Source organism: Lissotriton vulgaris, chromosome 11 (assembly GCF_964263255.1).
Source record: "Lissotriton vulgaris chromosome 11, aLisVul1.2, whole genome shotgun sequence".
NCBI lineage: Eukaryota > Metazoa > Chordata > Amphibia > Caudata > Salamandridae > Lissotriton > Lissotriton vulgaris.
Genome location: NC_141699.1, coordinates 1,049,737,373 through 1,049,752,165, shown reverse-complemented (window position 1 = coordinate 1,049,752,165; position 14,793 = coordinate 1,049,737,373). Strand labels below are relative to the sequence as shown.

Genomic DNA, 14,793 nt, shown 5'->3' with positions numbered 1-14,793 from the left:
TTTTTAAAGTTCCCTCATTATTCATTTCACATGTAATATTGTTTATGGTGGCTGTGACTTTCTTCAAACTTTTGCAAGAAATATCATTCATATTCTTGGTTTCGTTTACTACAGAGGTTGATGATTTTATATCCCATCAGGAACCTTGTTGGCTTTACACTTCATGACACCAGACCCACTTCCTAACCCTACCACAGTAAAACACTTCTCAATTTGTAGCCTGGGCACAGGAAGAAAATTGATTTGTTTAGGATCACACTTAAGTTGGATAATGGGGTGGGCAAAGCATGTACATTGTCAGAATGTTAACACTTAGGGGCTGATTCTGATGCAGTTTGGAAGGCCACCTAATGGCGTTGGCTCCATCCGAATCGGATCGGGAACATGTCTTACCGACCGAATTGGAAAGGTTTCCGACAAACCGATTACGATGCGAGTTAGGTGTTAGGATTATCCTGATCTGAACATGATGGCATTTGGAATGACTGAGCCATACGGAGCAGCCTCGTATCTCTTTACGGGCCGCGATTCTGAACGACCGATTATGATGCTGGATTCGGACAGCCTTTCCGAATCGTGCCGTCTGATTTGAATCGGCAGTCAGAATCAGACTTTGGGTGTCCGTAGTCGGCCCCCCTGTACCCGGAACCTTCTTGATCTGGCCCGTGGGAGTACCCATGGGTCCCCTCTTACCAGCCATGCACAGTGTGGCAGGCACCAGGGGGTGTTCGCCACAGGGTGCCCGATGTTCCCCAGCCACCCCTTTCTTCAATGGGAGCCTATGCATTCGGTCGGACCCAATCGTATCTGGAAGCATCCGGATGCATCGTATTCTGTCGGTCAGACTCTCCCGATCTGATTCGTTGGAAACCATTCCCAAACCTTTTCAGTCGGAATGATTTCCAAACCGCATCAGAATCGGCCCCTTAGTGGTTAGACAACTGTATATTAAATTTCCCCTAATTACTGTTTTTTTTTTTTTGCTTTCTAGCAAGCCAGTGGAGCATGGCATACAGTGGATCTGCAACAGAGCATACCTGTAACGACTTGAAGCCGGGCACTTTGTACATGCTGCGGGTGTGCTGTATCAGCACAGGTGGACACAGTCAGGTAGGAATTGTTTTTAAGACTTTTCTTAAGTGACAGATATTTACTTAGCATAATCTTACAAACCGGACAAAATAAAATTTTAGAAGGCATTTATAATCCTTGTTAGAGTTTTAATGGTGTTTGAAAGATGTGTGGACATATATAGGTCTGTTTAACATAGATTAATTTACTTATGCACATATCTCCACACACAAATATGTAAGCATAAAGATATATGATTTTCATAACAGGGTCTTGAATTCAGGGTGTCTTGAATGTTGGCTAAGAAGATGGATTTCTGGATAACCCCAAGGAATATTACAATGTTCAACAGCCTCAATACTCTTATTGGTTAATCACTTGAAGTACTGACAAGACCAGCACACTCCTTCGAAGTAGTTGCCCAATCAGATACTTAAGTTGCCCACTTCATAGCTCTCTCTTAGTAGGCCCTTGCGTGCCCCTATATTGAAGGAGGAATGGGATCCTGAGGAACCCCTCAAAAGTCTGTTTTCACTGACAAGGGGTGATCTATTTAGAAGGTATTCCAATTGAACTATTCTAATTTGGATTCTAACCAGCAATGTTGAAGTTTGCTTACATATATAAATGCCATACAATAATATGTTCATTTTTCTTTAGTGTTCCGAAAGTCAGCCAATCACTACCTTAAGTGTCGCTCCAGGTCAGTGTTCGCAGCCACGCGTGTTGGGTAAACCAAAACACAAAGAAGTAGAGCTGCAGTGGGGTGAGTAGTAACACTAACAGCAGTTAATGCTTTACCACAAACTTTTTTTATCCTTACGCAGATCAGTTTCCATCTAAAGCTTCTCTGCAGAACCTGAAATTGTATTGGACCACGTGTTGCCTGAGAAATAGCGCAACAGTAGATAGCGTTTTCTGAAAGCGCCAGAAATACTCCATATCCAAAAGTTCTGTGCTGCACTTGCAGCATTTGAAGAATATGTTTCTTTGGTAGCAGGTGGTCTTTTGTGGCTGCTTGCAGTAGTATGCGCATTGCACTGGTGTTATCAGTTTCTGTGGCAACAACATTTTTCTAATAATTATGAATTTGCCACACCTGCTACTTAATCCGTCATCTACTGCACAATTGGCAGATTTTATTTAAAAATCGAATTTACGTCAAATGTATCAAAAGGTACTAAAAATGCAGAGATATGCCCTCATTGGAGGGTTGAGCGGGCGCCCCCTGTGAGGGCTTTGAATAATGGCATGGACTATTGCACCAAGGAAGAAGAACATGTGTAGAAATGTAGAGGCTGTCCTCAGAAGCATGGTAAGTTTTGGGGGGGAGCAATGGATAACCTATTTCACGAATTCTTAAATATGAAAACCTAAAAGCGGTCTCTTGTTGTGGACATCTGTTTAACACGTGGTATGGGATGGACTGCGCCAAGACCGAAAAGTGTAGCTTGATGTATGTGAACGCTTTCTATATTATAAAGTTAATAAAAAGCTTTGGAAAAAAGTTACTAAAACACTTCCACATGTGTTGCCTCGCAGTGGCATGCCCTTCATCACGCAGAGGCAGGCCACCTTTCAATTGCTGAATGTAGGTGTTCAGATGATATGAATGATCTGGAACATTTGTCCATGCAGTGTCACCATGTGTCAAAATAGTTAAGTAACACAGTGTGCCGCAATACATTGCTTAATTCGCCTTTTCTTACCACATAATTTCAGCTAATCATGCCAGATAATTTGGTCCTCTGATGCCACATAATTCAAGTGGCTCTGATTAAAGGAGAGGTTTACACTGATTTCTGAGAGTCCAGATATGTTAAAGTGCAAGATTTTTTATATAGAGGGCTGAATAAGTTGACAAGCTTTCTACTAGGTTATTCTGCAAATTGAAAGATAAAGTACCTGAGGCGTAGGGAGAAGTGATGAGGCAAAAGCCTGGAAGTTTATTGAAAGTGTGACAGCAGACCTAGAGTGGTGTCTCCTGGATATCTACCTACTAAATCACGGTTGTGTTTACCTATACTTCTGGGCAGAGATCAGTGTCACTATGGATGAGAATCATCATCTTTTCTCGTGGACATCAGAATCAATCAAATGTAATATATGATCCATGCAGTGCCTCATTTGAGGCGGTGGTTGTAGGTGGGGCCCAACGGTACTAATTTTTTTAGATTGGCACTTACCTTGCCATCTTTAGGTTTTGACCCAAAACAAGAGAGAGAAAGGCAGAAAAGTGGTGAAGAAGGAGAAAGAGAAAGAAGGAAAACCAGGGAGAAAGGAAGAAAGCAGATATTTAAAGGTTTCTGTTTTAGTGAGATAAAAAGGCAGCAAGTGTATGGCATTGAATGAAAGAGGCAGAAAGTGGAATTAAGACTTGACTAGCTTGATATTCGATAACCCTGACATTCGGTAGCGGGCTTCTAATAAAAAACATTGAGCCCTGACACTTACTCTTTTACAAGCTAAGCACAGGATCTATGCTCATGAGATCTAGAATGTAGGGAGTCCCCATGAATGATGTGATTTTTTATTTTTTTTAAATAATTTATTTATATAGAAGGAATCAGCCAGGAAGTGGTAACGTTTGTTGTTTTTCCCTATAATACATTCCCCACATCATTTTTCAAAATTATATTTTACTTTTGTTTATTTCAGGTGTTCATTTCATATACTACAAATTATAGATAAAAATGAAAATATAAGGAAAACCTTTCATATTTGTCTGATTATATTCGGCTTTTTTTCTTTTTTTCTTTCTGTTTCTGAAGTGAAACCCACACTGAGTTGCCCACTGACTTTTCGCCAAGTATGAAATAGGAAGATGCTCTGTAGGTCACTAAGTGTATATGAAGGTCATCGGGGGTTTTCAGTTTCTGTGGCACTGCACATTCAGCACCCAGAACATGCTCTTGAATTGTGAATGAAGGCTCCAGGTGCATGGCAGATAGATTTCCCATTTTCCCCTCTGAAAGTCTTTTGCACCCTATACACTGGGTCACCGCACCTTCTGACCATTGCATAGGCCTTTACATTATATTGCAAACTATCCAGTTTACAGAGGATTAATCTCTGAAGCAGCCTGGCTTCTATTATGAAGCGTCTTTTTGATTGGGGCAGATATGTGTACTTAATGTCAATGGAACTGATACACTGCCATGGTTTCTTTGATTTTAAAATGGTTAATTGTGTTCGCCCTATGGAATGCTTTTGTTTCTATCCACTTTATCGCTCACATCAGGTGATCCATATCTTTTTCTTAAAGCGACTTGTGCTGTTTAGACCTCTTTATGACTTTGGATCGAATCTCTAAACTTCAGACTGAGTTTTACTTCCTTCGACTTTTTTTCTACACTTGGGTAGCTGTTTTATAATTTGTATTAGGACATTGGAATGTGGAGCACTCCATTGAATATAATGGAGTGCTCTGGACTTCTACGGGCTGGTAGAAGCCTGCAGAGCAACATTCCAATGTTGTTTTTGTTCATAGCTGTTGTTGTGAACAAATGCCTCTCGGAGCCAGAGGGATTTAAACCCCCTCTGTCTATGAGGGTCTTTTGATTTTAATAAATATAACATTCTGCCCCTTCGGCTCTTTTAACGCTGGAGTGGGCCTTTAATGGTCGGTAGAGCCCACTAGGTCGGGCAGTAAGGCTATATTAGAATATTGGAGACTATAGAGTGCACTGGGCATCTAATGGCTGGTAGAACCCAGAGCATCAACATTCCAATGTCTCAATGCCTTCGGGCAGTGCCTTTTACGCTGGAGCTGGCCTTTAATGGCCTGTAGACCCCAACTACCTCTGCTCTAAAGCTATATTGTAATAGGATTACATGCTTTTCTTTTCTTTATTGTATTGTATATTGTTATTTATAAAGCGCACTATTGCTCCGAAAGGAGCATCCTGGCGTTTATTTGACAGCTAGCATCACCTTTAAATTTGTGTTCACAAGAAAATGCAAAGAAGCATGTGAAAAATAATGTTTTAGTCATCCTGTTACAAAACCATAATAAAAGGTGTATTTTTCCAGATGTTCCTGTTTTAGTCAGTGGTTGCCAGGTACAGGAGTACAGCGTAGAAATGACTGATTCGCATGAATGTTCTGCGGAAGTGTACCATGGGTCTGAGCTGGAATGCACAGTCGGTAACCTTCTCCCTGGGACGACCTATTGCTTCAGAGTGAGAGCTTTAAACGATGGAGGGGTAAGAGTTTCTTTAATTAAAAAAGAAAAGCCAGCATTCCAAAGTTTATTTTTAATAAATAAATGTTTATTCAATTTTCAAATACACCTGTAACAGTAACAGACCAGTTTGCATTTATGTCATTTGTAGAAATTGCCTTTTAATTGAACTGAGCTGCACTTCTGTAACACAAGAGAATCTCAATATATAGCTAGTTAGCATTTCCATTTGGGTGTGAGAACTCTTTCCAGTAGCAATGAACTCAACATCTACATGGGTATAGAGGGTCTCCACCTTATGGATTTAGGGCAATACTCCTCTTGTGCTCAGGGTGACCTAAGTCCGACCGCCCAGGATGTTGTGGCAGAAAAATTGCAATTTTGCAGCATTAAAATGGAGATTTTGCAGCTTGAAGGTCTGTTTTTTACGGCAATTTAGCATCGTATTAGTTTGCTGCCATTCCTTGGTGTAACATAGTTTTAATACACTCCCACTCGAATGTTACGATCAGCAGGACAGAACGACTTGGTAGTGCCACGGACCAGGCTGGTCAACTGGGGAGACAGACGTTTCCTAGTTGCCGCCCCAAGATTGTGGAATTCTCTTCCACAAATCATAAGATCAAGTCCAAATCTAATGTCCTTCAGGAAGAAACTGAAGACTTGGCTATTTAACATCTGAAACATCCCCAATATCATATAGGTGAGTAATACAGTACAGCGCCGAGACGCCTGCGGGCATTTGTTTGCGCTTAATAAATCCTAAAATAAATAAATAAAGTCTCAAAACCTCACCATCTGCTGCCATATATCTATCCTGCCTTAGCCCTGCCTTGCCATCACAACCACCAACTCCCTCATCATCACTGGCTCTGTGAGAAAACCCATCTGCCAACACCCTCCTATGATATATCCTACATCTCACATCACTTCTCCCCTTTGCCATCATTTCCCTACATGTAATTTAGTCCCAACCCTCCGCCATAAGCATCACCCTCCGCTATCATCACCCTTCTTTGCCATCAACATACTCCTGGTCACTCTAACCTCTCATTCCCCTTTTCTGCGTAACCCTTATCTGCCTTTCTTATCATTCCATACCTTTCCATCACCCTACTCTCCCATAACCTTCCAGTCATCAGCCTCCTCTCCCACCAGACTCACCCGGTTATCACCCTCTTGGCTCTCTTGTGCCAACCTCCTCACCTTCCATCATCACTCCCCTGGCACTACTCAACCTTCATGTTCCACCATCTCAAGCCACTTCATCTGCTGCCATCATCCCAATGCAACTGAGCAACCCCGCTCTGGCATCACCACCCCCCCCCACACTGCCTTCACTCTCATCCTTACCTAGCATACCTCTCTTTCATCACATCCACTTCTATCACCTTAACTCGCTGACAAGAAACCAAATGAAATGAAGTCGCATTCATAGAATGCACGCATACTCCAGAGAGTGTCCCGATGCTGAATATAATGATTGTCATATGCAATTTATTGGAAAAGGTGGGGTTTTGACTTCTTCCTGAAAACATGAAGCTCTGAGATGGCACGTAGTACCAGAGGGAGTTTATTCTAGGCCTTCAAACCAAGAATAGAGAAAGATATTCCTCCAATTCTGGCTCGGCAAATTTTAGGAATGCTGGCTCAATGGCTTGATGGTAGAACCCTGGGAGGGGCATACACACTAATACTCCTCCTCAAGTATACAGCTCCCTTCTCATGAAGGGCTTTATGGGCCAGGATCAGTGTCACTTTCTTCACCCCATCACCCTTCACCCAAACATTCTCTGCCAACACCCTTCATGGAAGTGTTTCCCCAGGGGGGTTGCTGATGTGCTCCAAAGAAAGCAGGACAAGAGGGGGCTCTACTATTCCAACAGTCCCCTGCTCCCACCCTCATTTGTAGCAGGGCCTTGATGTCCGTCTCAGTCTGAGGCAAATGCTGCTGTGACCCTGATGCCATGGACCAAGGATCCTATGGGGTGGACCAGGATGCCGAAGGAGACACAGAGTTACTGCAGAGGGGACTGATGCCACTGGACCTTGGATGCTGGTGAGCCAAGTATGCCTGCAGGGAAATAGCATCCATGATGCCAGAGTTGCATGGAGCTACCGCTCCAGGGAAACATACTGCTGGGCTATGCTGTTGGGGGTGCCAGGATGACAGAAGGTAACATACACCTTGAACGTTGTGGGGCAGGTAGACTAGTAGGGGATGGATGCAGGATGGCAAAGATGCCAGTGGGGCCACATACTGCTGTTTGTAAGGGTAGACGCCATCCGCGGTGGCATGCTAAATGAGGGTAGGTAAAGCCGCATTGGAGTGGACTGGGGGCACTAGGGGGGACACAACAGTGAGACTAATTGGCAGGTGTTACATAAAAGCTGATCACAGTCGATGAAATGGTAAATGTTTTATGCAAAAAGCACAGCACTCTCTTTTGACTCCCAATTAAAACAGAGTGCACCACAGAAAACCAGTGAAAAGAACATGTACTATAAACTAGTCTATCTATCCTTCACAAACAGTAAACCGCTCAAGCCCAGTTCAACCTTGAAGTGCAAGCCATACTTTAGGAAAATTGACTTGTTTTTACCTGTACAGTTTATGCAGGAAGCCACTGGGACATACTTTGCAGAAAAGGGAGAAGCCTTAAGTCCTTATCGATAAGTTCCATATCCGGGAGAAGTAGCGAAAGAAGGCTGTATCTCACCCGCCGGCCCTGCACACAAACCTGCCGGGAGTGCAGAGTCCGTAGGACACAAGCAGCCAAATGGGTCTGTCAGTCTGCTACAGAAGTGCAGTCCAGTCCAGGATTATTAGTTTACTCATTATTGGCCCTCCAAGAAGCGAAGGCGCGAGTTGTAGTTACCTTAGGGCATGAGGTATAGTTATTTACGATATCTATAACTGGTGAATTTCAGTGTTTATTTCAGTTTAAAATGTTAAGTTATAACTGAAATCTCCACCTAACTGTAACTTCACTTTATGCTTTCGTTTTTTCAGTGAAGTATTGGAGTTTTGTTTTAACACATAGCAATATTTTATTACCTTACTGTTGGAAGCTGCTCTTTACATGATGTAGCATAATGAGATATTTTGTGTAAAGAGTCCTAGGGTTCCCTTATCACTGCTATGGCAATCCCAAGGTGCTCTGCTAGGGGGTAGTGTAGTCCATCAGCCTTAGGCTTTCAGGTCAGGAGGATCTGTGGTCAAACCATTATTAGCAAAATAAGACAGGGCATTTCCTTTGGGATATATATATATATATATATATGAGGTATGTCCAAGTTCCTAGAGCTGGTAGCGCAGCGCGTTCAGCCACACCAACAAGCAGAAACCAGCGAGACCCAGGAAGGTGCAAATTTTCTTTTATTTAAATGTTAGCCCAGCACCAGTCCGCCATGACGCGTTTCGGCTAGGGATAGCCTTGATCACATATATATATATATATATATAGAGAGAGAGAGAGAGGGAGAGAGAGAGACTGACTAAGACACATTTGTGAGGATGATGCAAAGCCTCATTTATTTAAAAAAAGTTTTGCACATGCGTATTTACAATCACCGAATATATACATTGAATATACATACTTATTTATTCTTATTAAGAGGAGTTATTCTGAATGTATTGGAATTAAACCAGCTGCACAGTATCTTTTGTCATCAAATTTTCTGATTACAAGCAGTTTTCCACAAGGATTAGACTATTGTGACATTCAATTTCTTGGTCATGGCCGTGATATTTTGTAGTGCCACTTCGGTTACAACGAGTTGGTGTGCTAACATTTCAGGTTAAAAATTGTTCGATGTACACTTAAATAAAGATTCACCAATACAGCTTGGAGGTTTCACGTAGCCTTAAATTCATACATCACATTTGCATCGTTGGCGCTTAAGTCAAGTTCCCGCATGTAGAAGCCCCTTTCTCTGTCTTAAAAAATACATTAAATGACTTTACTGTTGAACTGCACATTTACCTTTGCATTTGACAAGAGAGAGCAGTGGGCGCATTTTGTTACACCACCTTTTGACATGAAAACTTAAGGTACACCACAGCAGTCAGTCAATGTGTAGTTTCTACTCAACTCTATTTTTTCTTTTTTTGGTTTACAGTATGGCCCCTATTCGGAGGCGGCAGAAATTACAACAGCAGCCGGCCCACCTGGGCCATGTCGAGCACCTCTGTTGACTGTCCTTTCTACTACATGCATACGTGTAAATTGGGAGGTAAGGATGACACATTTGGAGAGGTGGAACTGCATTATTTGAATTTAAATAAAATTGCATTCTATAACCATGGCAAAGAAGCATGAGTGTTTTCGCCCACTATATAACCATTATGTGCTCTCAATTGCTTTGCAATTTTTGTGTTGCCGCAGCGTTGGCGTTAGTGCTTGTCAGCTGCCTTACCTTCACTTCTGCGCGTGGCTGGCCTCTTGAGGGTTTGACATGCTAAATTCTAATAAAGAGCATTTTTAACAGTTAGCTGTTTTCTCCAGCGGTGACTGGGTTTATTGCAAAAAAACTCACATTTATTCAGTCATTATGCTGTCTTGGATATCTGTCAAGCTTTTAAAATGAAGAAGCTGTGTAAATCACCCACTCCCTTTGTTATGTAGGTAGGTTCAGTTCAAGGTTGCAGAGTGTGCCAAGAGTTGATTTGATTATTCTTTTTAAAAATGTAGAAAGAATGCAGATGTTAGTAGGTTTCAGGTTTATAATTGGCTAGAAATGTTAACCCAAGAAGGTTTGATTATGTTAGTTGTTTATATTGTGTGCTATAAAAAATAGAGATCATTTCACCTTACTAGATTCATGAAAAATAATTTCATCAGATTTTGAAGAAACTTTATCACGTAAGATTGACTTTGACTGTCTTAAAAAGACGAACCTTGGATGTGTTCTATTATGTGTTCGATCTTTTAGCTTGCCATGAGGACAAAATATTTATTGAAATGTTTATTTTTTATGGTAAATGTTAGATCACATCATTATGTTAAATGGCATGGTGCATTATACATGTTCCTGAACTCAAAACCATATTAATTACATCTCGTCTGTTTTTAAATAATGTACTTTTGTGTTACTTTTGTCTGCCGCAAACATAGTCTAAGAAGAAAGCAGGCAGCTTTACGTGTTCAGGGATTGTAATAACATTTTGTGGCGTGGGGCGAGTGAGAGACCGGACACTCTTTAACTTTGGATATGGTTTTATTTTCTTTACAATTTTTCTGGCACGTGAAGTGTGTCTTAGTTGTGCAATCTCAACAGTGTCCACGTGGATGGGCTCACTCTCTTCGTCTTCGGTCTCCACGTTGTCGGATGTTCCGAGATTCTCCTCAGGGTTTGGGGCAAAACAAAGAGAAAGGGACCGTAAGCACTTGATATCTAATTGCTATAAACACCAAGGGCCCAGGGAGTGAGGTCACGGCTGCTCGCGCTCAAATGCTACTCATGCTCAATGTGCTCGGGAGCTGTGATAGTGCAACGGGAGGGGGTTGACAAGCAGGAGGTAAGGAGTGGGAATGAAGCTACCGATTCTCACGGCTGTAATTAAAGAGAATGTCGGCTAAACGCTAAGTAGTTCCCCGCCTCCCGACCCAGCCCGTTAACGGCTCCCGTACCTGCTTTAGCCACACTCCTCCCTTCGGAGTGTGGCACGGGGGTTCACGGAAACGTTGGCCTCCTGGCTCTCCTTCCTCGATACTTGAACTCTGCTCCTCGCTCGTCTCTCCGCTCTCGTCCTCCTCGTGTCTCCGGCGTCCTCCTTCTCCTTCTCCCGGGTGTCGTCACACACCGTTCCTTGTCCTTCCTGGTTTTTCACCAATCGTGCTATGCTGACGTCACGGATGGGCGTACCTTCTCCTTCTGACGGCGGCCAGTTAAAGGAACAATCCTCGTTTTTGTCGTAGTCTGATTCAGCTGTCCACGGTGACCAATTGTCGTGAGGGGAAGGAGGGGAAGCATTTTCAGTGACTCACCATTCTTTTGGGGTCCCCACATCCTCCCTATGCTCCATGTCACACATTTCCATACATATAAAAAATTTAGAATATCAAAGTAATGTAAAAAATCTGGCCTATTCAGAAAGGCAGAAAGAGAGTATAAGGCATCAACATAAAGTGTTTAAACTTGACTGTCTTGAGAGGTGTGACATAAAACGTCAGTGAACAACATAATATAATACAACCTGCTTTTTCAGGAAGGAAGGAATACATATTTCACATATATGCGAATGGTTTTATTGAGAGTGCAACACAACAGCAAGCTCACTTAGATCTTACAAGCACTGTTGAGCCCAAATGTCTTAAAATGCCTTTTGTAAACGGTATTTAATCCTCATGACATCCAAGTATTCTTTCATGCTTGAGTGTCTTTAGGATGAAGTGCTGTGTAAATCTGATGATGATGATGATTCATCTTATTAAAATGCCTTTAATTAACCCTTACTTTATAATTATCTCAAAAATATATTTTGAGCCTCGTATTTGCTGGCAGATACCATTAAAGCTATGGCCGTGTCCTCGCAGTTGAACAAAATTAAATCCTCTTTTAAAGTCCTTTCTTTTTGGTCTGAGCCAAAAGTGACTTGTGAATAGACACGCAGAACATTTTCTTACACATTATGGAGGCATGTGCTGTCATTTTTCTTATTCAAATCTATACAGCATTGTATGTCCTCGATCATAGATCGATGCTCAGGAGTCTAGTAATACTGTATAAAAACTGAAATGGAAATAAATTATGAGACAAAAAGTGTAAATAGTCTGTTTATTGGTCTATTAATTTCAGAAATAATAAAAAAGAAATGAAGCATGTGCCAATAGAAGTTTGTGGGTGGCAGACTTGACAGTCTTTACTCCGCTCCCATTGCATGGTCATCAGACGGGCTTCCATCCTCAACCCAGTAGTGGCCACTCTTGGGTGTCGGAGGAAGCCTCCGCCATGTACATAGTATGCAACAAGACTTTCGTAAAAATCGACAGACAGCCCATCCAACCAATGTCTAAGGGTGGCTTACCCACATGTCCTTAATTGAAGAGAACTGTACAAAAGCCCCTTTCTACATGTCTTTTGTAAGCTTTGTTTTACCATCACACCTTTACTGGCTCCCTTGAAGGCTTTTCAATGAGAGATAGCAATGTAGGGAGAGGGAAGGACCACCCCGGACTACAGATCAATCTTGGCAGTCAGATAAGTGCTCTCATATCTAACAGGGGCCATGTCAGACTGCTGATCACAGAAGATAGATCCTGCAAGAGGTGAAGGTGGTCCGGTTTGGGTCTCAGATGTGCCCTCCTTGCATTTTACATATTCAGGCAGTACGTGTGGCACTTACCCACACTGCAGCCTACACTCCTTCTAAACACCACAAGGTTCATAGTGTGACTCTTGAGCCTGAGTAGTGTCCAGAAGATGTGATGACTGGAGTGTGCCATGAGACCCACCATGAAAGGTGAGTCGTCCGGGATGTTATATGTGCTCTAGGTTTGAACGATCATTGTCCGCTCTAAGAAGGTTCTATTTTAAAGTTATATTTCTGGAGTGCCCTTGGCCCTATATGCTCCTAAGAAGGACGGTGTTGCATACGCTTGTTGAAAGAGAGACCACTGAGCCTATGAAAGCATTTTGAAAGACAATTTCCCACTCCTCAGAATTGTGAAAAGTTGTGTTTTAGTTATGTTCTGTCTATTGCCCTTAGACCAGTAAGTGTCAAAAGTTCTTTTGTCAGTGTGTCTGTCATCTTTAGAATTTGCTGGCCCTGGAGAAGTGGCATGGTTATTTACTGGGACTCTTACCGATCCGTGGAAATATGCATTTTTAGACTTTTGTTTAAAAATATGTTTTATTTAACACATTTGTGTGGTAGTCTATTGGTGAAGGAGGTGGAGCCAGGGATGCCATTGAGGCATGGTAGGGAATTTGGGTGCCTCTGGTGAGCAGCCCTTTCCATTATTTCTTGGCAATATTGTTTGGTTATCAGTACATCTACTCTTTAAACAACCAGATTTAAATGCTTCATGTGAACAATTATTTTTTGCTTTCTCCTATCTTCACAAAATCTATATACCTTGTGTGTTTACACATGTTGTTTGTTAGAATTTCACCTACTACGTGTGTTGCTTCTATTTATATGGCCAAGTGAATTGCTAAGTGTGTGACCTAGAGTCGTTGGCATTTGTGTGTCCTTGGACGTCTCCTTCTTAACTACGGTGGGTATTAATGAGTGTTTTAAGGTGTCTTTATGTATGCGTATGTGTGCCTGCATGTCATTATGTTTTGTGGTTTATCTGTGCATATCATCATTAGTATATAGTTCGTTAATGTACATGTGTTATTGTTGACCCGTTGTATTGGCTTTGCCAGTGCTTGTCTAAGTCATGTATGTGTAGAAATACCAAATGTGTCAATCGATGTCTAAATATTGGTCATTTTCCATATTTCAGTATAAGTAACCAGCAATACTCACCAATGTGTCCCAGCTTGATCAAACAAGTTGTGATTCTTCTGAAATAAACATTGTTCTCTGTTTCACCACATTTTCTAGCAGTGATATCACGGTTCAGTTATATTAAAGAATATCTTATACCACCCCACCCCACCCATATCTCACTATTCATTTAAGTGATTGCTTTATTGCTTGGCTGAGAACAGACTTTAATTCTTGAATTTCAGAATTATGGGGGCCCACCTTAGAAACATTCGAATTTGTATCCTATTCCTGTCTATGTTTATATTTTTGTAGCTGTGATTAAGTTCCTAGGACAGCTTCTGCATTTCCAAATTATGCTGCAAGAGAAAACCTATCAGTGGAAGCACACCTGCTCTGAGTTCATTCTACTGATATAAATTGATATAAACGACAAAAGTGGCTTGAGCCATCTGATCTTTTATGCCGCTGTATTGAAAATGGGAGGCTCTGTCTTCTTTCCACTCATTATTCCACTGTTTGGCTATCCTTTGGGGCACAACTTAATTCTCCTATTCTTAGTTGATCTAATGTGTCCTCTTCAGGCCAGGCTGCAATCATTTTGTAAATAGGTTCTTGGGCTCATGTTCGGTGCCCATAGTACTGAAGACATCTGCTGTTACTCTGCTACAGTAAAAAACATTTTTTAAATCCTGGCCTGTCTGGTTTTAGACATTTTCCTTAAAATTGCTAGGTGTTCCATTTAAAACACCCACATAAAACAAACCTTGGCAGATATTCAGATCAATATCCGGACAAAATTGGCTATCCATTTGTTATCTTTCTCTGATGTGGGATAGGTAGTAGAAGAGAACTGCATTGAATTTCTATGGGGCCCGTTTATATGTTGCATTTATATGTTGGTGGAGAGGGGACTCCATTGTAGAGGTGTCAGAGTTCCATCACAGCCAACACTCCATAGGTTTGGCTACGGCAGTGACTACTCTGTCATTGTTGTAGCCAAACATCTCCAATCGAGTAAGGGCTTTCAAAGAACTGGAATATGTCCATCCGCCAGCCCAATTGGGATGGGTGGACATCCCACTTTGGGATTTTCTTT

General features: G+C 41.8%; 1 protein-coding gene across 4 annotated transcripts in view; it reads left to right on the top strand.

Annotated features, from left to right (window-relative positions):
* FNDC3B (fibronectin type III domain containing 3B) overlaps window positions 1-14,793 on the top strand; it is a 534,350-nt gene that overhangs the window by 454,441 nt on the left and 65,116 nt on the right. For all 4 annotated transcript variants that reach the window (XM_086944392.1, XM_086944390.1, XM_086944391.1 and 1 more), the window contains 4 exons: window positions 992-1,110; window positions 1,732-1,837; window positions 5,104-5,276; window positions 9,377-9,490. In XM_086944392.1, coding sequence (XP_086800518.1) covers window positions 992-1,110; window positions 1,732-1,837; window positions 5,104-5,276; window positions 9,377-9,490 — 512 coding nt within the window. The remainder of the gene's footprint in view (window positions 1-991; window positions 1,111-1,731; window positions 1,838-5,103; window positions 5,277-9,376; window positions 9,491-14,793) is intronic.